This window comes from Letharia lupina (genome assembly GCF_014066315.1).
Source record: "Letharia lupina isolate WasteWater1 chromosome Unknown contig_11, whole genome shotgun sequence".
NCBI lineage: Eukaryota > Fungi > Ascomycota > Lecanoromycetes > Lecanorales > Parmeliaceae > Letharia > Letharia lupina.
The window spans coordinates 1,756,953-1,778,776 of NW_023502980.1; the positions used below are offsets into that span (position 1 = coordinate 1,756,953).

General features: G+C 51.6%; 7 protein-coding genes across 7 annotated transcripts; all 7 read right to left on the reverse strand.

The window, feature by feature from the left end:
• Positions 1–499: 499 nt before the first annotated feature.
• On the reverse strand, positions 500–2,534 carry HO133_001079 (uncharacterized protein; the record flags this gene model as incomplete). The annotated part of the gene is made up of 2 exons (XM_037292011.1): positions 500–629; positions 688–2,534. The coding sequence occupies 2 exons, from the start codon at positions 2,532–2,534 to the stop codon at positions 500–502; spliced, it is 1,977 nt and encodes a 658-aa protein (XP_037152373.1).
• A 2,459-nt stretch (positions 2,535–4,993) lies between these two features.
• Positions 4,994–6,409, reverse strand: HO133_001080 (uncharacterized protein; the record flags this gene model as incomplete). The annotated part of the gene is made up of 1 exon (XM_037292012.1): positions 4,994–6,409. One exon carries the CDS (start codon positions 6,407–6,409, stop codon positions 4,994–4,996), a length of 1,416 nt encoding a protein of 471 aa, XP_037152374.1.
• Positions 6,410–7,851: 1,442 nt separating this feature from the next.
• On the reverse strand, positions 7,852–9,408 carry HO133_001081 (uncharacterized protein; the record flags this gene model as incomplete). The annotated part of the gene is made up of 2 exons (XM_037292013.1): positions 7,852–8,074; positions 8,135–9,408. 2 exons carry the CDS (start codon positions 9,406–9,408, stop codon positions 7,852–7,854), a joined length of 1,497 nt encoding a protein of 498 aa, XP_037152375.1.
• Positions 9,409–11,624: 2,216 nt separating this feature from the next.
• On the reverse strand, positions 11,625–12,299 carry HO133_001082 (uncharacterized protein; the record flags this gene model as incomplete). The annotated part of the gene is made up of 2 exons (XM_037292014.1): positions 11,625–11,957; positions 12,060–12,299. 2 exons carry the CDS (start codon positions 12,297–12,299, stop codon positions 11,625–11,627), a joined length of 573 nt encoding a protein of 190 aa, XP_037152376.1.
• An 863-nt stretch (positions 12,300–13,162) lies between these two features.
• HO133_001083 (uncharacterized protein) lies at positions 13,163–14,924 on the reverse strand (the record flags this gene model as incomplete). Its single annotated transcript, XM_037292015.1, has 3 exons — positions 13,163–13,507; positions 13,565–14,686; positions 14,733–14,924. The coding sequence occupies 3 exons, from the start codon at positions 14,922–14,924 to the stop codon at positions 13,163–13,165; spliced, it is 1,659 nt and encodes a 552-aa protein (XP_037152377.1).
• Positions 14,925–15,524: 600 nt separating this feature from the next.
• Positions 15,525–17,927, reverse strand: HO133_001084 (uncharacterized protein; the record flags this gene model as incomplete). Its single annotated transcript, XM_037292016.1, has 8 exons — positions 15,525–15,811; positions 15,893–16,152; positions 16,218–16,463; positions 16,522–17,082; positions 17,133–17,479; positions 17,530–17,671; positions 17,721–17,832; positions 17,888–17,927. The coding sequence occupies 8 exons, from the start codon at positions 17,925–17,927 to the stop codon at positions 15,525–15,527; spliced, it is 1,995 nt and encodes a 664-aa protein (XP_037152378.1).
• Positions 17,928–20,036: 2,109 nt separating this feature from the next.
• HO133_001085 (uncharacterized protein) lies at positions 20,037–21,092 on the reverse strand (the record flags this gene model as incomplete). The annotated part of the gene is made up of 3 exons (XM_037292017.1): positions 20,037–20,123; positions 20,214–20,313; positions 20,536–21,092. 3 exons carry the CDS (start codon positions 21,090–21,092, stop codon positions 20,037–20,039), a joined length of 744 nt encoding a protein of 247 aa, XP_037152379.1.
• Between the last annotated feature and the right edge of the window lie 732 nt (positions 21,093–21,824).

Genomic DNA, 21,824 nt, shown 5'->3' on the forward strand with positions numbered 1-21,824 from the left:
ATTGAGATTGGGATTGGGGCTGATATTGGTATTGATATTGGTATTTAGTGTCAGAATGTTGGGCCGAAGAGAAATTGGTGGCCTGTGATTGGGGTGAAGGGTTTGTCGAGTCGTTGGCTTCGGCTTGGTATTGGTGTCACACGGATGGGGAGTGTTGAGCGAAGTGGTGTTTGACGTGTACTTCGAAGTTTTGAATCGTTGTTGGTGCTTTCCAAGAGTCATGCAAGATAGCTCGGGGACGGCGGTATGAGGAGAACTTTGTTAAGGCGTGACTGTTGAGGAAATAAGGAAACGACGGCGGTCCTTGATCTATGTGAGTCGCAATGACATTATGAGTTCTTTTCCGCACAAACAGGGAACATAGGAAAGTCTATGGGGCATCCAGAGTCCGAAAGCGCAAACGCGCGCTCCTCGTGCTGAGAAACGAAATCGACTTTTTATCAACATTCAATTTGGTAGAGGCAGCGTTCATCCATCATCCTTCTCTCAACCGAGTGCGCTAGTCACGCATCTTCACAATGATGACATTCTTCCCGTCTTTGACCTGCGGCAGCTCGTACCTCTTTGACAGGATGGACTTGATGTCCGGATCTTCAAGGTTTCTGTCGCCATGTCGCTTTTTGATGTGGCTGCACGCACGCCAGTGTTAGCATGCTGCATTCATCATCAGCAACGGGAGAAACCTACCATTTAAGATGATCCGGCCGTTGAAACCGGGCATCGCCGTTCGTATGAGGCAACGGGCAGACGTACGGTTTCTCGCGTGAATGAGTCCTCTCATGCCGCACTGCGTCGTGTTCCGAGGGAAATCCTTCGGAACCGTGTTCTAGAGAGTATTTGCACTCTGGATGGATGCAGAAGTAGCGGAATTTTGGGTCGAATCTGCGTCTATTTGAGCTGGGCTTTCTCTGAACGCCGTTAGGATTTGCCTTCTTTCTCTGTTGCTTCTTCTGCCGCGGTTCCGGCCCTGCCGGCAGACCTTTGGATCTTCTTCGTTGACGACCTTCGTTCCGCGGCTGAGATATTTCAACTGAGCCGGTGCCTCTGACGGGGTGACCTGTACTATACGGTCCAGCGACGGACTCTATTGCGTCTGGAACATGTAGGTTGTTGACGTCTGGTGCGTCGAGAGCAATGGAACCACCTATCTCGCAATTTTCTGAAAGAAATTGGGAATCATCAACAAAGGTCGTGAAAAGAGACCATATATCCTCTGTCGCATTCTCGTCCCTCACGGAGATGTTCGAAGGTTCGAACCCACCGATGTTGGTTGCGTCTGGAACGAAAGGGCGTGGGAGCGAAATTTCCGAGGGCTCGGGGCCTTGGAGATTGGTCGTGTTTCTAAACAGATGGCATGAAGTGGAGGTGTCGAAAGGGTCGACACCGCCGGCATTGTTCACATTCGGAGCGAGATAACGGTGACGGGAAGTAGAAGAGTGCTCAAAGTTGTAGGATTCGCTGATCTCAGGAATGAATGATGTTGAAGAGGAAGTGCCTGAAGGTCCAAGGCTGGTGAGATATGTCATGTTCCGAGTCGGACAGTGTGCGGTGGAGCTGTGTGAAAGATCGGGGATGCCTGGACTCTCAAGGGATGTGGAAAAGCTCGTATTTGGAGCGATATGCCATTGACTGAAGCTGTCTGTAGGAGTGGGGATGTCTGAAGACCCAGGACCCATGAAGTTGCCCATGCTTTGGTCGAGGCAGACAGGAGGGTGGGTGTAAGAAGGAGCGAAGGTCGAAGATTCGAAGCTGTTGAAATTGGTCGTGTTAAACGAGGTTGGGTATGGATAAGACGTGCAGCAAAGACTCCCGCTGTTGAAGTCTGCTGTGCCTGCAGTGAAGTCTTCCAGATTGCCCGTTCCTCGAGAATCAAGACCGCTATACGGTGTTGCATCTGCAAGAAGATTGTTCCCATAGGCCATTCCTTGAGCATTGGGGAAGTCTCCGTATATCTCTGCGTCGGGCGCCAACAGCCAAGAAGCATCTTCTTGAACTTCGACATCGTTGGAGACTGTCGCGTTTAATGACGATTCACATGTGTTGGTGGAACGGTGGAGGTCCGCACCACTGGACACCGTTGGACCTGGTAGAGGGTGGTCTGGAATAGGGAGGTTTGTTATGGCTGGAACTTTATAGACGGTTAGGTTTGAAGGGTCAGGACCGCATAAGTCCTCGATATTCAAGAGATAAGCAGTTAAATTGTGGTTGAGGCCCAGTCTGCCAGGAGGTTGGGAGTTCCCAAGACCAGAAGGAACTGAAAGAAGCCGGTCGCCTTGCAGATGGCGACGTGAAGGTATCCTTGGAACAGGGTCGCTCGCTGATTTTCTGTGGCGTCTCTTGGCGGACGAGTACATTTCGAAACGATATGCCATTTTCTTGCAGAATATGTTTTTGATTGAGGAAGATTGTATGAACTTTTCGTCTGTCAGTGGTCTGCCAGTGATATATTTCAGTAGAATGTAACTTAGGAGAATATAGAATGAGCCCTCCATCAGCATGACAGCCTTGCTGGGTCCTGTATATGCAGCACGCATTGCTGCAGAGGAATGTCTCCACTCTACTTCGAAAAACTTTCGATGATAGGCTCATGTCTCGAGTACCGAACGGATGGAACCTTTGTGACGAGGAAGAAACAGGGCTGATGTAAGTGTTGTTGAGAGTGTCGCCGCCTCGGCTGGAGCAGTAACTCTTTGTCTGATAGGTCAACATGTAACAGATATGTAGCAGCCGTAGGCACATTCCCAGTACAGCCGTGATCTGCACCAGAAGGAGAGCAAGGCTGACTGCCCTGAAGAAATGCAAAGGCTATTTCCGCTAGGAATACGAAGAGGGTGGGCCGAGGAAAAAGTTTTCTGGCAGTCAGATCGGAAGGCGATGACAGCGTCCGTGTTTTGTATTTGCAATGTATTTGAGTAGCCAGCTCAATGCTTACGCATATTTGACGTGAGCAGACAGAGGAAGGTCCAATTGACCGAGTCCGTGTTTTCAGAGCCGAGGAATCGGACGCAACGTGTAACAGGCATTGTGATACATAGACACAAGTTTGAGGGCTCGTTTGACCCTTCTTAGGGTTTCGACAACATCTATGAGGTGGGTCCTATTTCCAGCACACGGAAGGGGAACATAGCAACAATTGCCCGTTTCAACCTTCTGAATCATCGTGCACTGTGTGTGCGGCTCTGCGGCCGCTCACTAGGATGTACTCCGTAACACTATGTTCTTTTGGTGTTCGCAACGTTGCGGTCACTGTTGTAACATCGAGAGCTGAGTCTCTACTGTTGACTGAAACGGCAGCAGAGCAGCGCGTTCGTATCTTCGCACAATCCGTCGAGCCCTTTGCTTGTGGCTTCATGTCAACCTACCAAGAGCATCGAGTGTGTCTGGCACATAGTGGAATAAATCCGTCATGTACGAGAACGCTCCTCGACTGCAGGGATAATATGCAGGGAGAATATGAGGTGCAGACGCAACTGTTTGGTGGGTGGCAGACACGACGCTGTAGCCGCCTGCGAAGACGGCACCTAGTTGGATGATGGGGGTAGCTTTGCCCCTCAGGGTCCTCGCCGAGACTCAAATCATGCACCAAATAGGTACGGCGACCCTCCCGCAGCTGCTGGGAAGCGTGAGGGTATTTTCGGGTTTCTTAGCTCCGAAAGAGTCTTCCCGTGTTCCCATAGCTCTGGACGGTGGTGAAACCATTTCGGTTCGGCCCAGACGATCCGTGCGTTTGTGTTATGGCAAGAAGGCTGGGACTGTCTGGTCCCGATTGGGTTGAATTCTACAGAGTCGATGGGCTAATGTTGTTGTGGAAACTTTCCAGAGGACACTCCCGATCCTTGTCACGGATCGGATTTATCCTCGTGGCAAAACCAAGGAATTCCATGTCTTAATTTATCTCGTGCCGTATGCAAGCCTAGCTCTTTACATCTGGGACCCACTGGACATTGTATGCTTAGAACCCAGATCATCGTGTCAAGTGGTACTCGTCACGCTGAGAAGTATTTGCTGACCCTGTGTCCCGGCAATCTCTGTCTCTTGGAACACGCTGGTTGCAAATCGCGGTCCTTAGCGAGTATTACTTTCCCAATCTTTTCGCAAAGCTCGCCAAACAATATGCTTGGACTCATAGACTATATTAGAAACAGTTAGCTCCGTTGTCTTTAGAAGGATGGAGTCCATCAGCCAAACTATTCTCCTACATCCGCCATCTAGGTCATACATTCAGAGTTTTTTTGATTGACCACCAGGTTCTATTGTCTCCTGTGCTCGGTTCATAATCCAGAACCCTCCCACCAACTCTGACGCCATTACCATGACCATAACCATGGACATCGCTCTCTAGATTCTCTCGCCAAACTCATGTTCACACCGTCCAGTTCACTCCGGCCAAAGAGTGACTCCCCACCACCATATCAGCAGGCGCTACAAACGCTATCCCAGCGGATACATTCACCAGAACCCTTCCATCCTAAGCATCTATGACGTTCGCTTCGTGAAAGAGCTGGATGCATTTGAGGACGAGAGGTGACCGAGGTTCAATGAGAGCTATATGGAAATCACTACGGTCGGCGATCGTGTCGGAGGTCCAAGTGAAGAGATAGGATAGGCGAGTTGTCAGATCTAGTTGGATGGTAGAGTGCTGGAGCGTGCGTAAATTGGCCAAATCCAGGTGGACATAAAGACTAAATCCAAATTGACCACTGCCCGATGACTTCAACCCTTGGATAAGAAATTGCGTCTTGATTGAGGTCTCAGGCCTTGCTAGCCGTGTGCCTCCGTCTGTTCTTCCGCATGAAATGCTTGAAACTAATCCACGTATTGAAGAATTTTCCTCGATCCTGCAGATCCAAGCCCTTCACTGATTCCCCAATCTGACATCCTGCTGTTGTAGCAGCTCAAATTATCTCACCTGCGTCTCCAAGAGTCTCATGCTCACCATGCGAGTTGAACGAGAGACCTGGTATCGTCCTGGCGCTCCAAATGTTGCATTCTCTCATGCGTCTCTAGCGTCCCACCGCGAATTTTCAAGTGCCAACACCTTTATGCGTGGTGCATGGTGGAGAAATCTCTCTATAGCCATAGCTGCTGAAAGGCCTTCTTCGGTAGGCTTGAGCGCTAGGAACTCAAGCTGCGGAAAAAGCACAGGACCATTACTTTCAAGTAGCCGCAGGTTGAAAGACTTCCCTTCAAAACGACATTCTTTCAAATTGGCGCAACCATTTCCAAGGATTTCTAATGCTCGGTACGTAAGATTTGTTTTGGGTGTGAGGTTGAGGCAGCTCAATCCGGGAAGCAAGGTTACGAAGTCTTGAATCACGTCGTCGGTGATATTGGTGGTATCACCACCATCCACTTCGCAAAGCCGACTGTGCACCACTTTGAGATCTTGCAATTGTGGGCAGCTTTTGGCAAGTGCGAGGAGACATTCTGGGGGAAAGTTAGACTTCGCATCAAAGTGAGGGTAATCAAAGTCAAGCGAAAGATTGACGAGACTGGTACATGAGCAGATGTCGAATACTGTCTTGCTAGCGGCGTCAACCAAGCGCAGGTCCAAATCCGTGAGGCTGGTTAGATAATGGCTGAGTTGACTGAAGGCTTTGCTCTCCGACAAGTATCGCAGGTAGACAAGCTCGGGCAACGGCTGGTCTACCATATCTTGCATCCCGTTGATGAAGCTCAGCTTCAGAACTGGGTATAAGCAGAGTGCGGCCAGATTTGGTCGTGAAGCGAGGTGAACAAACACCTCGTCAGATATGATCTCTTCCCTGCTGTCAATAAGACAAATACTTGTCAGAGAAGGCATACCATTCAAGAATTGCATAAGGTCATTTGTGGTACACCGGCCGTCCTGGTTGTCTATCCACAGACTTCGAAGAGCAGGACATCGTTCTTGTATCTGCTCCATTAAGAACTTTGACATGGGCAATCCGAATGGTTCAAACGTCCGTAAGTTGGGCTGTAGGTATTTCAAGAATACTTGCTCGCCCTTGCCGCCCGGTTGTTCCGTCCGTAATCGGTTCAAGCGTGGAAACCGTAGGGACCGTAACTTCATTTGATTTTTGTATGCATCATCCTCATTCTCAAAGTACCGAAGATACAGGGACGATATCTTGTCTGCGTAGTATTGGAGCCTTTCGGCGTCTTCGATGCGGGCGAGAGCCAGAATTGGAGGGTCCACACGCCATAGCAGTGTCGTGGCTTCATCTGCCCACAGCTTATTGACCTGCAGAGCTGCGAACAGAGCTTTGGTATTGTTCAGCTGCTCCAGAATAGCAGCCACAATTTCAGGCAGCCCCACGGCATGAGAGCATGCTGGTGACATCGTTATGTGGAGGCCTATCACTTCTGGGGTCTTCCGCCGTGGGTACTGAAAGAGGGAATTTGAGAGAAAGTTGGTAATGGTCTCCATAGAGTTGGTTCAGGAGGGGTTTTGTCGATGATCTAATCAGGGTGAACTCTTCGGCGATTTTTTGCGGATCCGAGGGTATTGGCGGCAAATTTGGAAAGTGACTGAGATTAGGCGTGAAGGACTGAGGCCGAATGAGAGGAGCCGCGAGGATCAAATGTGGTGGTCTTTGATAGCGGATGGCTTCATCTAGATCATCTGAGTAGAAGGAGCATAAGCATCATTCTTGGTAGGTGCAGTGTGAAATTGGCTGTTTGAAGTTTGGGAAGGAGGCAGAGTGAGCGTCTCACGTTGAATCGCCCAAGCCTAATACAACGCTAGTCTACGTTTGGACTCGCGCTATTTACGCGCTTGAAAGAGATTTGGTGCCACAATGGATTACTACAAGAGGAACTACCAAGGAAGGACTCGGCGGTGCTCTCGCATGTATATACGTTTGGACCTTCGACCCAATTTCCCATCATCATGCTTGATCGCCCCTTCTACACAGATAGGCGTGTTGCAACTACCATATCAAAAAGAGCTGTGCCGAGCGCCCACCGCCGGCAAAGACGTGTCAGTTGTCTCGATACGAACGATTGAAGATGGCGACTCTGGGATGCCACCATTGTCAAAGAGTATACAGCGTACCTTTTATTTCTACACTCTCAGCCAGATCGTGCTTTAGCGCTTGTAAGACTATGTTGCCAGAGCGAACAGTATCTCAGGCATGATAATAATGACAAAGGTGTTAGCATACCTACGTGTTACGAGTGGTATGTGTAGTATATCAAGTATAGAAACATGAAAGCGCGTTTGTTTACTCGTGAGAAGAGAATTCGAGAGGTGCAGCGCCTTGAACGCTGTTTGGTAAGCATAGAAGATGAAAGAGGTGCGTTTGTGCTGAAAAATCTTATGAGGAAAGAGAGACAAATTGTTCCCTTTATACTTGGGCATAATGACATCTATGAAGTCGAATATGGGGCCACTTTTCCAGGATGTAGTAGAGTGGAGGGGGGATTTCTGCAGAAGAAGAGACGTGCAAACAGACGTAGAGCATTTGAGTGAGTGAGCAGCGCCACATGGTGCAAGAAGAACAAGTGGAGTTGATTCTCTTCATAGAGATAGTAACTTCTCAATACGCAATGATGGATGAAGAAGATTGCATCTCTTGATCTTCGAAAAATCCTTGAATATCATAAAGTCATCTCCATCGCCGGAAACTGAACGTCTCTCTAAGGCTTCCAAAGACGCCCACCAGTTGCTAAGAAAGTGGATTGTGCCTTTGCATCGCGGCATAGACACCGTCACTTGCTGGCCATCTCGTGCCCATGTCAGCTTTCGAGATCGATCAAACGCGCTGAGAGACGAAACCGAAGACAAGGAAAGCGCAATTGCAACGATACCAAGTGAGACGAGTGAGCCTGGGAGTCCTCCACGACTAACTAGTAATTCCAAATATCAACTCAAGTTTTGCCTTGCACTTTCCGAAACTTCTTCAACTCTTGCAATCCACTCCTCGTGGCCTGTAGGCTCTTCAAGTGTGGATTTTCCACCTCATCGAGTTGGTCTACGTTCTCGGCAGTACTTCCGGGTTGCCGACACTTAGAAGGCACCTCAAGGCGCTTCTTCCTCAGCTCTCTCCTCGTCTTTTTTAGCCGCGGAGACGTCTGCTCTAGCTCTGTGCATCTGTGCTCTTGTTAGCTGGCGTCATTCGTAATGGACTGAGTACCCAAAGATTTGTCTGACCTTCCCGGACTAAATAGCCATTCCGTCAATATTTTGTCCTTGACTGTACTGCCTCTCTCCAAGTCTTCCCTGATCTTGACCAGGTATCCGATAGCTTCTCTCACCTCCGATGTGGGCTTAACGCATTGCTTGAGAGCTCTTAGCATGACTTTGCAGTCAACGAGAGAGCTCAGACTCGAGCAGATATGGGCTTTGTCATCAGAGCGTCCACAGAATGCGCAAAACCCTCGTTTGCTGTTCTCCCAGAAGCATTCCACCAACCGGATATCGTACTCCGCAAGTGCGTGGAAAGCTTCGTATGAGAGGATACCACCGAGCGAAGTGATAGCCTTGCTGATTTCGCTGCGTATATTGTCTGTAACCAGCAGTTGCCGCTTCTTTTCTTTCATGCATGGAGGATTGTGCGTACACTTCACAGGAGAGTTGAAGCATCCATTGCGGCCGCAGTTAATCGGCCCGCTCTCCACCGTAAAATGCCTCCAGTTGCAGCAAGTCCAATTGCCGCAGAGGTGGCTTAGGTGCCAGGATTTGTTGATAAACCCGTCCATCTGGTCATCTGTCAGCTGTTGGCGAACGACCAGAGCTACAATCCCCCAATCGACGGTTAGCCTGTGGAATCCATGATCGTCACTCCAATTGAAACCGAAGGAGATCGCCCTTACAGGCTTCCCATTGAACTGTGGTGGCGTAGGATGCAGTCGACAGTCGTCATTCGATCCAGACATGTCCAGGAGCTGGTAGATATCAGAGAGATACTTCTTCGTCGCTGCTTTCATGCCTTCAGTTGGAGTATGGATGAAGAAATGCTTCCGCTCCACGACGGTCATAGAGTCTGTTTTGAGGTTTCGTGTAGTCTTTCGCGTAGCGCTGTCCGAATCTTCATCGGCGGTGTAATGCGCAGGAGGATCATGCCACGAGCGCCGTAGGTCGAGTTGGGATTTCTTGTAGCAGCCATTGGCTTCTCGATCGGACGGCAAGACACCGAATTTCCCGCTGTCGCTCAGTGCCTGTGTCTCATGACCTGAAACGTAAATTGCCGTAGTAGCTGGCCATACTGGATCATCTAGCACTCGGACATTAAGTAACTCTTCCGATTTCCTGTACTGCGTGGATGGAAGGTGAGGAACTTCATTGTATTCTGAGCGCTTTCGTTTTCCGATAGTCGAATTGAAAGTGGTCGCTGATCCGAAGTCCTCCCCAACGAGCTTCCTTTTCAAGGTTCCACTGGAGCCGTCGAAGCTCCCTGGGATTGACACAAAAGGTTGCCTGAACATGTTGGCCTTCGTGCCACAGTAAGAAGCCACAGCGTAGGTCAGTAACACATATAGGGGTGGAAATTGTAGAGGCGTGTCTGGGAGCAATTGTGAGGACGTAAGATGAGCGCGAGCTAACTGTGAGAGGTTGTTGGATAATTCTAGGAATGCAAACGGCAGAAGAAAGAATCTGATTCGAGTGGTATCCGAAAGTAGAAATCTAATCTATTCGTGAGCTTCCTACAATACTTTGACGGGGTTTAATGGGTTCAGGGCAACTCACCTGCGTGCTAGCACCAATCAACCGTACGCTAAAGGCATCGCTGCACCAAAGTGGCGCCAGAGAGAGGAGAGGTGAATGGAATCTAGGATGTCCCAAAGGATAGCTCAGAGAGAGATGAGCTATACCAAAGATAGCAAACAGGGACTGTCAATGACAAAGAGAAGTCGAATCGAGCTAAAGAAACGAGTAGCATGGGCAGATGGACCTCTGAAGGTCTCTGAAGGCCAACCCAATCAGACAATGAGACGAAGAATAGCCTCAGTTCCGCATGATGGGAAATGAGAAGTGTCCAAGAGGCAGGAACTAATGGAAATGTCACGAGTAGAAGTAAGGACATTTGCCAAGGTGAAGAAATGTCCAACAGCAGGAAGCATTCCGCGCACCGTAACATTTAGACGGGAGACCGTCACATTAGATCCTTTTCTAAGCAACGGCCGGGGCCCCAGACGATAATCCGCAGAGACCTGCTTCCAGCGAAGTAATTAGTGTGTCTCCATGACAGAAGCTGGCATCGGAGCCGAACAGTCCGTATTGAGTGCCCCAAGAGAAGCTCATTATCTTGCATCCATAGCCCCAGAGAAGCCAACGTGGTCACGCCCAAGAGATTGCCCGTAGCAATGACGTTGGACCCTTCAACATAGGCCCGTCACGCTCATTGTAAAACGGCACGATACTGGACATCTTTGGCGCGAGCCTCGTAGCCGCCTGCTTTGCTTTGAGCTGGTCCGTAAATCATCGAGGCATGGCTGCAGGCTGTTTGAAACACAGAAAGTCGTACCACAAACCCCACGCCTTCGATCGACCGCACCTTTCGATATCACCACAGCCGCTAGCACCTCCGGACCGCGTCGGCATAACAATATCACTCCTCCCCAATCCCAGCCCTCAGAGCCGTCAACACACTTCCTTTTGAACCGAATACATCTCCCCTTACCGGTGACGCCGCCGTTCCCTCTCACGTATACGCTTTGCAGCACACACGCCATGTCCAACGCGAAAAGAATTCCCCGCGCACACGGCACGAACCTACCCTCGATACCCAGCCTACTCACTCGTCCAGGCAAGGAGACAGGGCTCACTCTTCCGCAATCTCAATTCCAGTCCAGCGATGCTATACGCCTTAACGAGTAGGGGTAGGTAAACCCGGACCCTTTCCCTGGCCTCTGCCCGCCCGCTCACTCGCTCGTTCGTTCGCTCACCGCCCTACCTTCCTCCCAACTACCCAACTACCCAACTGCAAACCCCATCGCCCGCACCACCGATGATGGAACCACTCAATACGTGACGGGAGTAACAGCGTCCCGGATTCGATGTTTACGACCCGATGGTACCTCCGACTCGATCCCTGACAAAGTTACCGCAGCCATGCACCGTTCATGCATCCGTGTTGCACGAGAAAGAAAGTGGTCTTGTTGTGTGGATGAGCGGGGTGATGATGAGCAATACCAAGTGGGGTGCTTGAGAGAGGGAGGGAGGGAGGGAGGGAGGGAGGTTATAACGTGACGTGTTGGCGTCGAGTAGCCGGGCGAAAGAGAGCGAGAGATATAGATAGACCATGGGCAGGTCCACCTACGCACGGTTGTGTAGTACATATGCATCGCAAGAGGGCACCGGCGAACCATCGCTGCGATCGGATTGGAGCGGCGAAGTTTGGATATCTATCGTGTTTGAAGAACCACGTGGGCGCGGTGACGGAGATCTGTCGTTGTCGTGTAAAGTGGAGTATGCATGCTGCTATCCCGAGTTTAGAAGCGTGCACTGATTCGTCGATTTAAGTCGTTTGGCTATTACTTTTGTCATTACTATTACCACCACCATCACTACACCTAACCGCACTCCTCGCTCGCATCCCTCCACAAGTATCTCCATCCCGCTAACACCCCAGTCCTCTCCACCCACGAATCGCCAAACCCTCCAAGCCCCCAAAACACCGCCCCCTCAATCAACCAACCAATCAATCATACTCCCAAACCGCCACCCCCCCATACTCCACCCCCCCGGCCTCAAACGCCAAACACCCCGTCTTCCCCCCCCGCTTAAGATCCGCATACACCAACCACGGCCCCTCCCCGTCGCCGTCCCCGCTCTCCGCCGCGACCGGACAGGCGAGCCAGCCCTTCGACGGCGTCCCCGCGAAGGTGAAGGATCGGGCGTCGCGGTCGTAGGCGAAGCCGGCCGGGTAGGCGGTCGAGGCGGCGACGACTTTTTCTTCTTCGTGGGCGGCGGTGAAGGAGAGGGTGCCGTCTTTGGCGACGTAGATGGATTGGCCGAAGGGGACGTGGGTGTCCTGGATGGGTTGGGGTTAGAAGAGGGATGGTAGGGAGGTCAGTTGGGGGGGAGGGGCTAAGGTGGGTGGGCTTGCCAGAGTGGCGTATCCGTCGCCTGATACCACCACGGCTGTCTCGGTCTCTGTTGGGCAGTCCGTTTTCGGTTCTGCGGGACAGGATGAGGAGGTTGCTTTGCCGAGCCAGAACTGGCCGTCGTTGGCGTTCAAAGTGGACAGGTGGATTGGGAAACCGAGCCTCAGGGCGCGGAGGACGAAGGGAGTGCTTGAGTTGGACTGGAGGGGGGAAACGGGGATGGCGGAGGAGAGGAAGGGAAGGAGAGCGAGGACAACGATGGGGTACATGATTGTGGGGATGGAGTGGCTAGCTGCTGTTGTAGGTGGATGGTAAGAGAAGGCAGCAAGATGTTGGTGATTTTGATGTAGTTTATATATCTCGCTGGCGGGTGGCAAATCACTCTTGTACGTAGCACGGCCACAACAACGCACGTGGGAGCTTGGGAACTGTATCTAGATTTACATGTCTCGGCAACGGCCTCACGGCAAATGTCGATATAGGACGTCGGGAAGGTGGGAAGGTGAAGAATGTTAATCGGTCGTCTTAGGTCGGGCCTAGATGAATCCCCTGGAAGACTGATGCGAATCTGAATTGCCATGTCTCGGCAGCGGCCTCACCACAAATATAGGACGTTCAGCGGGGTGAATCCTTCGGCCTCATGGTCCGTGGAGAAACGACGGTTAAGATGGTGTAAGGGATATCTTCTCGGGGTTTGGAATGTGGGTCACGCAACAGCGAAGTCTGAGCGCCGGATCGAAACAGTCCTCTCTTCGCCATTACTTTTCGTCACGGAACCTGCGTCCAATCTTCCAAAACGAATACTGTCGAGTAGCTTAGAATCTCTCCTTATATCTTTGAAATAGGGAGTATCGAGTTCGAGCGGCGCCAAATCGGGTTTTAAAGGTCGCGTATGACGGGTAAACCGACGAATGCTATGTAGATGCCCAAGGATGCGATTAATTCGTCATTTCTGTATGGGGAAGTCCAAGTATGATATAACGTCAAATCGAATGTTTGACAACATGGACAGTGAGAGACCAAGTACGTTCGAAGATCTCTCGTTCCCAGTTCACAAAGAATCGTGACCACACAACGTAGATAGATTGCGCGGAGGGGACTTTAGCTTACGACATGTTGACTCTTCACACCATCATTCGACTTTTGTAAACCATATCTTATCATCGCCCATCTCCGGCTGCAGCTGCAAACCTAGCTCTTTCACCGCCCCATTCTCCCCAAGCCGGAACTCGGCCTTTGAGACCATATCGCGCATAGGTTCGTAGTCGCCCGGCTGCCTTGTCTCTTCGAGGATTCGGATGTAAATCACAAAATATTCGCCGCTGGCGTGCGTAAAATCGATTGAGACGGGTCCACTCAACATATATGAGTCAGTGTGGAGTATCTCTTTATGGTTCGCCCCTGCCATATGCAGGCTCGGATCAAGGTTGGTTTTGGTGATGAGTGTAAAATTGGGATAACCAAGGTGCGTGTATCTCTGATGATAAGTTAGCTTCTACCACGGTGTACTCTTGGGACGTGCATAGAGTCGTACCCCGGTATAATGACTCAAAGACAAAGTCAGTGGAATAGCATTATCTCCCAGGGGTGCATCCGCATATAGGTGTTTTGTAGGATCCCTAAGAACCTCTGTTGCATTCCGAAGGTCCCAGTCGATGGTAGCACTCCAGGAGAGCCGCTCACTCTGCGGTGTCCCAAGCAGATCGTCAAGCAATTGGTAGGACAGGATCTGGTGAGTGATCTTGCCACCTTCCATATCGTTGGCCATAATAGTAAACCCCCAATTTCTTCGTGGTAGGTAAGCCATCATGGTTGCGAAACCGCCGAGGCTACCAGTATGCCATAACATAACCTCTCCACGATAGTTGCTAATGAACCAGCCCAGCGCATATCCGTGGACGACTCTGAGTCCTGTGTTTTGGATGCCAAAGGCAGGTATATTGATCCGCGGAAAGCGCAGGGAGTTATGTGCAGCCTGGGAGAGTGGAGCAGCCATAGTCATCATGCACCGGAGCCACTTGGCGTAGTCTAGTACATTGGATATTATTGCACCAGCTCCAGAGACAGCATCCGAATCCATGTAAGATACGCTGCGATATTCCTGGGTTCGATTAAGCCATACGTATCCTCGAGCTAGGGAAGCGTTGCCGGTATACGTAGCTGCTTTAGAATCCGATAACGAAAAGAAGGTATCCTTCATGCCCAAAGGCTCCCATATGCGATCCCGGAGGATGTTACTCAGCCAGTTGCTTGTATAAGTCTCAATGAAGTGTGTGATAGTGATGTACATCAGGTTGCAGTATTGCCATTTTGTGCGTGGCTCAGCCGTCATCCGCAGATGACGAAGCTTCCGTACTGCATCGCGAACTGTAGTATTAAGGGTCCCCCAACTCAGGTCATGGTCAGGCATGCCGGTTCGATGGGAGAGAGCATCCTCGAGGGTAACGTGTGAGGTGGCCCACTCGTCGGGCAACACGAAGTCTTCGCGAATGAGGGAGGAAAGAGGAGTCTGCCATGTCAGAGGATTGCTGGAATTGGCAGTGTCGTCGATGAGAAGGGAGACAGCTGCGGCGGTGAAGGACTTTGTCGTTGAGCCTGTGTAGAAGAGGGTGGAAGGTGTGACCTTCTCGTCAGGGAAGGTCGCGATGCCGTAGCCCTGTGAATTTTAGTGGGCCTGTTGCCTGAGCCATTGACGAGCATACTTTGCTGAACGTCTTATCGCCAGCTACCACAGCAACCGAAATGCCTGGAGTATGCCAGTAGTCCAGAGTATCTGTGACGAGCTTATCGAAGTCTGGGGTGAACGGGGAAGCGTCGGGAGCAGTCAATGGGATCTGGTCGGCACCAGACAAGGCGGAGAGGCCGAAAAAGAAGGCTACTTTGGGGAGCAACATTTTCAAAGTGGGTTCCCCAATAGGCGAGCAAAACCGTGGGCCAGGTGGTTCAGACAACAGGGTCGACAATTGTAACTTTGTGCAGACATGAAAGACGGAGCGATGGCCACACTTTTTGTAAGTGGTGACGGACTCTGGGTCGTCAGCCTATTTGGCTCCTATTTGGCCAGTGAGCGAGCCATTGAGCGATCTTTGCTCGCAAAGTCCACCCAAAGTAACCAAGCTCAATGCGAGGTTGATCCTGCCGTTGCTCGCTGGGTATGGAGATTGGAGATTGGAGATACATAGCAATAGAATACCAGGCTAGCAGCGGGGTCTCCATTACAACACTAGTGGTGAAATACGATTAGCGTCTCTTGGCAAAGTATGCATGAAGCAGAGCTGGGATACAACTAGAACAACTATCCATAAGGTAAGTACGCCTTATTAAATACCGTTCAGATCACAGCCGAGCAAATTCGTTAGAGAAGGTCTCCACATGGCATTTGAGGTACAAAACAATCAAACCAATTTTCCATCCTCAAGCCATGACCCATCACTCAAACAAAGCCTCATGTCGCAAACCATTCCATCACGACCCGCAAGCTATCACGTTCAACATCACAGTCTCGCTCTCCCCGTGGTCTCGTACGTCCCCTGATGCCACACCGGCACCTCCATCTTCAGCGCGTCGCCACTGTACCCGAGGTCCTCCGCGATCAGCATAGCGGCCTTCTCGCCAATCAGCAGCGCCGTGCTGTAAGTGTTGCAGCCGACGTTGTCGGGGCAGATGGACAGGTCGGCGCATTTGAGGCCTTTGACGCCGTGCACGTTGAGGCGTTCGTCCAGGACGCCGTGTTTGACGATGGAGTTGCCTTCGCGGGGGGCCATGGAGCAAGTGCCGAGGCCTGGTGAAGGGGTGATCAGCTTACGTATTTGGATTGTGGGACTGTGAATAGGTCAGGCATGGAGAGGAAAGGGAGGCTCACTGTGCCAAGTAGTCTCCACGTGGCGCTTGACCCACTCTTCAACCGCCGCAATATCCTCTTTGGTGTACTTGAGATCTTCTCTGATATTGGCCGTCTGGCTGCTCGTGACGAAGCTGTCCTTGGGCGCTTTGCCAGGCTTGGTGTGGATGGACCAGCTACCGTGCTGGATGCCTGCTGAGAGGTGGTTGGGGCCGCCGTAAGCCTTGGTGTCTTGAAGGTTCAGGTCTTCGGAGCGGGCTGGGGAGTCGTAGCCGAAGAATCTGTGGTGCGGATCAGGTCTTAGCAAGAGCATGAACGAAAAGGAGAAAAGCGAGCGATGACTTACGGATGCTTATCAGTGACCTCTCCAGCATACGCGTCCATACGACGAGCCGTCTCTCGGGACTTAATGTAGCCCCAGACCATGGGTGCCATATCACGCTCGTCGTTCATGAAGCCGGCGTCGAAGTCTGGAGCATCGTATGGATCAGGCGAGAGGATGTGCGTGCTGCCGCGCGAGAATGGATATTCCAAGAAGTGGAACATGGAGAAGAATTTGCCCTGCGGCATGAGCATGTGATCTCCGAAGAAGCTGCGTCGCATTAGCATGAGACTGTCCGGCTGTTGGACAGAGGGGAAGATAGACTGACCCAGAGATGACGGAGTAATGCATGACAGGCTTGTCAGGCTTGTGCTTGAAGTAGCTGTCCCAGCCGGGACGGAATTCCTTCATGTAGTCCTGGGACAGCTCCTCCTCGGTAGGTCTGACCTTGACGCCGGCTTCGATGCCATTAGTGGCAAGCGGACCCGTGCCATTAAGTTGCCACTGGTCATAGACCTTCTTTTGAGTCTCGGGATCACCCCTGATAAAGTCATCGAAGCTCTCAGTGTCAGGCTTGGCACGGTAGGCCGAGAAGGTAAGGTAGTGGTCTTGGAAGTTGAGACCAACGCCGGGCAAGTCAACTTGGCATTTCACGCCGGCTTTCTGGAGTTTCTGGGGATCTCCAATGCCAGATCGCTGGAGCACCAACGGTGTGCTGAGAGTGCCGCAGGAGATGACGATCTGCTTGCGGGCTTTGATGACTTTTTCCTGTAGCTGGTTTGCATCAAGCTGCTTCATGGGCACCGTGCGGATCGCTGTGGCACGGCCATTCTCGAGAATGACTCTGTCGATCTTGGTGTTGCACATCAAGTAGAGGTTGTCATGGTTCCTATTCTTCTCAGTCAGCGAACTGTTTGGCATGAGCAGGGGCTGGTTCACCTCATGTTCGAATGGATGTATCCATGGGCTGAGTCCGAACGACGGCCCGTGTCCCTGTTGATCCATTTGAGCCAGTGTTCAGCACCGTGCCCGGTCGTCAGGTCCTCCAGATCGTCGGTGGTGGGGATGCCCTGTGATTCAGTGGCACGTAGAAAGTCCCATGCAATTGGGTACGTATAGTTGCCAAATGAGACCTTGATAGGACCCTCGAAACCATGAATGTCACGATTATTACAGGAACGCTGGTACGTCTCATGCTTTTTCATCAGTGGAATGAGTTCCTTGGTCTTCCATCCCTCGGCCTGGAAGTCATCATAGTCGGAGGCACTAGCTCGTGTGTACATCATCTGTGCTCAAGTTAGCATCGGCCGCTCCGCCAATGTTCTGGGCAGCCCACGAAATTGATACTAGATCCGCCGCCGAGGATGTTGGCACATGGCACAATAGCCCTACGTCCACCCAACCATTTGGAAGGTCTCGAGTGGTAGAAAGAAGCGGTCTTTGAGTCGAGCTTCATGTTTTTGGGGTATATGCCAGGCCTATGTGGATCAGTCACGCATCCTATGCGAATGCTAAGAAAAAGCGTACATTGGAACCCATGGATTGTTGAGGTTGTTCTCTCCTCCCTCGATCAACAAGACCTTGAGGTTCCTGTCGAGGGCCGCCAGTCGACCAGCGACGACACACCCGCACGAGCCTCCTATAGAAGTCGTCAGCCCCTATCCAAGTCCTGCCACTGACTACGTCGATCTTACCTCCGGCCACGATAATGTCAACCTCATCTGGGATCGTCATGTTGGAGGTATTCAGTGATACCGGTGTAAGGGCCTAATGGATTGGTTCGTCCTCGTTGATTATTCAGGAAATGTAACAGGCTTCGAAAGGAGCGAGAGGAGTATCATATATGACACTCTCGGACGTGGAGAAGCCCCACCTTCGGCCATATGGATTTGCGGAGGGATGAGCACCTTGCATAAGCTCTGACCAACCCCGCGAAGCCTCGTCAGCCTGGATTGGCATCTCACATTTCAATGCAGTGCATTTGGCAAAGTTAGATTGTGGGGTTCTCCGCGTCCAAACCGACAGTGTCCGATTATAGCAAGAAGCGTGCGAGTGCTGCAAGACTAGCATGGTTCCAAACCCACCTAGGCAGGCCCGACTCGAAGATGCTGGGAATGTTCAAAGAAGCACGATTGGAGGGGTTTGTAACTCTGTCAGGCATTGGCCAACGAGGGAAGAGCTTGGCATTGGTAGTGGATGGAAGAAAGGCCGCGTCGATCATGTTAGCAACGTGGGGAGGCTTAACAAGTTACAAGCAGAATAAAGTCGGCAAAATAGGAGCATATGCATGGCATCAGAGACGGAGGAGGATGCCGCACGAATTATAATAGGTGAAGAACACTTCCCCGCATTGGATCCAACGTCTCGAATCCTGGGGAAGTGGGGTAGGGTTGAAGTTCTAGGACTTTGGCGAAGATCTTCTCTTCTTGTTGCATGGCAAAATATCCGAAAAGTAAGAGAGCATTGACTTTCAAGGCAACCACCAGGTCGATCGGCTCAGGGTAAGAATAGAGGCTGGCTCCTTGAGAAAAGGCCCTCATCTTCGACAACCAAAAGTATGAGCGGCCGCCACAATTCCTTCGTCTGCTTCGCGGAAACGCCAATCCAACCCGGAGGATTCAAGACCACCATGGTCAATTCAAGTCCTTTTGAGGAGCGTATCCCAGAGCCGACTCGAGTACTTCGGAGGAGAAAGGCGTTTCGTCAAGTGTCAGAAAGCGGGGCAAGGGGGAAATACGGCACGGCAGCTAGCGAAGCGGTTGTTGCGGGGAAATCATCCACATACCTTCCCATCCACGCCATCTTACCTCAACCCCTTTCTTTGTGAAGTTTGTGATCCCACGCCTCGGAAAGGATCGTCCGAGTTGGGCCGACGTGACGGTGCTGGCTGCGTACGTAGAGTATGAATTATTATTATTATCATTATTGTAGAAAAAGACAAAAGTGCACACAGAGAATCCCGCTCGGGTGGGTCGACTCGATGCGAAGAGCCAGCCAGCCAGCCATCTAGCCGGCTTAGACCCCGGCTCCCCCCTATCTCTCAAGAGTGTCATGTCCCCACCATGGCAACTGGGGCCGTCTTCGACCCGCTCAACTCGCTGCGACAGACCTCGCCCACGAACCGGCTCCTCTTCGCCGTTACGTGCTCGCACCCGCGAATACTTCCGGACCGGAGCGAGGATTTTCGTATTCGTACTGTGAGAGAGGATGAGTTTTTATTCGGACTGTGAGAGAGTATGGGTGTTTATTCGTACTGTGAGAGAGTATGAGTTTTTATTCGGAAGAGGCTGGGGATAGGATTGAGGGGATTCGGCTTTGATGCTGTTGCGCGCGGATAGGGTGGGATGGGTCGGTAGGTAGGTATGTTTTTTGGGTAAGTCCCTCGGCGAGAGGTTATGGATCACGTATATGGTTCTCTCGTGTTCTTCAGAGTCTGGTATGATATGTGCTGAGGTGTGTCTAATGGCTTTTGAAGTACGAGGATGGGTATGTGATGATGGGAGGGACGGAGTGTGTATGATAGGTATTGATAAGTGGCAGGGAAATATACCCATTGAACCCCCTTCACAGGCCAACCACTCGGCGAATTGACAAACAACGCATGAAACCTCCACTCCCCTCCCGGATCCGCGAGACGGAGATCGAAACCGCGCGTCCGCGTCGCCGTGATCTTGTTGAGCTCGACGTTCGCGACGTTGCGGCCCGGACAGGCGTCGTAGCCGAGACCGAACTGGGGCGATCCCGTCAGATTCGATCGCGGGCTTGAGTGGAAAGGGAACAAGTCAGAGGGCATACGGGGATCGGGAATTTCTCCATTCGCTTCACGGTCGCGGCGGCACCGAGCTAGCGCTTTGGGTTGTAATTGTTGGCGTCTTTGCCGAAGCAGGCCGCGTTGCGGTGGATGAGCCAGGGGTTGACGCTCAGGATGGTCTGGGATCTGTTAGCGGAGGGGACGGCGAGAGAGAGAGAGAGAGAGAGAGAGAGAGAGAGAGAGAGAGAGAGAGAGAGAGAGACTCTTACGCCGTGAGTGAAATGATGGCCTGCGACGGTGAGACTCTCTCTGGGCACCACGCGTGGCAGATTCCACGGTACGCCTGGGTAGAGACGAAGAGACTCTTTGCTCTACCGGAAATCAGCCCACCGTTCAGGACCTCCGGACGTTGACACCAATGGCCCATACGCAAGCTTGTAGATACGGCAACTTCAGCGCCTCCGCGTTCGAGACCACCGGAGACAGTAACCCTGCCGCCTGAGCGGTGTCGATTTCTTCGCGCAGGCGTCGCAGATGGACGGGGTTTTCTTTCAGCAAGTAGTAAAAGAAAGCCTGCGGGACCGATCCCACCGTGTCGCCACCGGCGCCCAGATTGCTGATAGCTCTTTGGGTTGGAAATCGAGCCAGCGGAGAATGGGATTGCTGAGGAGGAGGGCGTGTAGCCACTGCGCGTACGCGGTCGACGTGACGTAGAGGGCCAGGCCGAAGTTGTTCTTGATTGAGTTTCCGATGTCGCGGCCTTGGTCGAGGAAGCCGACGCGCGTGGAGAACATGACTTCGCCCATGATGTCCCACGTGAGAAAGTGGAGCCAGAGGCCGAATTCAAAAGGCTTCTTCTGCTGGCTGAGCTCGTCGAGGCGCTGTTCCAGCAGCTGGATTGTCTTGTCCATGAACGGTTCGCTTTTCATCACGCTTGAGCCCGAAAAGCCAGATGCCAGGTTGCTGCGCATTGTTGCGTATTTCTTCGGGTCACACTCGGACGTGAGGCTGTTGTAGGTACTGTTGGGTACTGCGAAGAGTTTGTACCAGTCTGATTTCCACAGTGGGGCCGCAAGGATCTGGAAAGCTTCTGGGTGGTCGACACTGACTTCGTTGTAGCTGATGCGCACAAAAGGTCCTGACGACATCAGCAGCGAGTACGATGAATTACGATAGGTATCATGCCGTGTTCTCGGTGGAGGTGAGCAAGTTTCTCATTGAAACGGCCCCTACAAATCTCCCAGAGCTGGAAGCAGGTGCCAAAGGTACCCAAAACAGGACCGGGTATATCGCAGATGACGGAGAAATAGCGCTGTCGGATGAGAATGAACAAGACAAGTAAAGCCAGCCCGTAGATCACAAGCTGCACGAAACTCATATCGCCCAGCACCGGTATACTGACCGTAGTGGCCATACGAGAAATGGTTCAGAATCACAATCAGGCGGTCCAGTGTAGACCTCTATATATTTGCCCCCCATCTCGATCAGGTATCTGGGAAAAGCTGCCCTTTTATCGTGTTCGCATATGATTGCCAACGATTGATAAGCGATATACTATCGTCTTTAATATCTGACCAAGACAAAAGAGAACAGTAACACAAAAATAAACCTGTCAAGAAGAAATCCAAGCTTTATTCCCCTTAGCGTAAGGTAATCTTCAACCATCGGATTTCGACATGGCGAATAACATCCGACACCTATCACCATTGATGTACATTAGACCACCCCATAGGATCAAACTCTGTACAGTAACCACATAGCATACACGCCAAATATCTCCGCACCCCTCCTCCCCCCTCCCTTCTCCCACTCGATACATTCCATTTTCCACCCAACAATCGCACTCGGAACCCCAAAAACCCTCACCTGTAAAGATCGTA